At 70.4% G+C, this 517-nt stretch overlaps 1 protein-coding gene across 1 annotated transcript in view; it reads left to right on the forward strand.

Annotated features, from left to right (window-relative positions):
* Nucleotides 1-409: 409 nt before the first annotated feature.
* HTT (huntingtin) overlaps nucleotides 410-517 on the forward strand; it is a 188906-nt gene continuing 188798 nt past the window's right edge. The window contains exon 1 of the mRNA XM_042782637.1: nucleotides 410-510. Within this exon, the coding sequence (XP_042638571.1) occupies nucleotides 410-510 (101 nt within the window). The remainder of the gene's footprint in view (nucleotides 511-517) is intronic.

Below are 517 nucleotides of genomic sequence, written 5' to 3' on the forward strand. Positions count from 1 at the left end.
TGCGAGGCTCCGCCTCTCTCTTCTATTCCCTGCCCCCCCACTTATCTTCCTTCACCTCCTATTGCTCCCGGCCTCCTCTCATCCATCTCCCCAGGCCCACCTCGCCCCGCCCTGTCCACGCCCATTCCCTGCACGCCCCGCACGCGCCGGGGCTGCGAGCGGCGCTGGGTGTGGCGGCCGCTGCGCTCGGGGCTGCGTGCCCGGCCTGGCCCCGCCTTCGCCGGGGAGCGACGCAGCACGTAGGGCGTCGCGGGGGCTGCCGGGACAGTTCTAAGATGGCCGAGCGCCTTGGTTCCGCTTCTGCTTGCGGCCCTGAGCCCCATTCATTGCCCGGTTGCTGAGCGGAGCCGCGTCGCCGCGAGTCGGGCCTAGGGCTCCGGGGGTTACCCGGCCCGGACGGGAGGCCGCCATGGCCACCCTGGAAAAGCTAATGAAGGCTTTCGAGTCCCTCAAGTCCTTCCAGCAGCAGCAGCAGCAGCAGCAGCCTCCGCCGCCGCCTCAGCCTCCTCAGTTGCCG

This window comes from Orycteropus afer, unplaced genomic scaffold, assembly GCF_000298275.1.
Source record: "Orycteropus afer afer isolate SDZICR_OR568_19922 unplaced genomic scaffold, OryAfe1.0 scaffold00398, whole genome shotgun sequence".
Taxonomy (NCBI): domain Eukaryota; kingdom Metazoa; phylum Chordata; class Mammalia; order Tubulidentata; family Orycteropodidae; genus Orycteropus; species Orycteropus afer.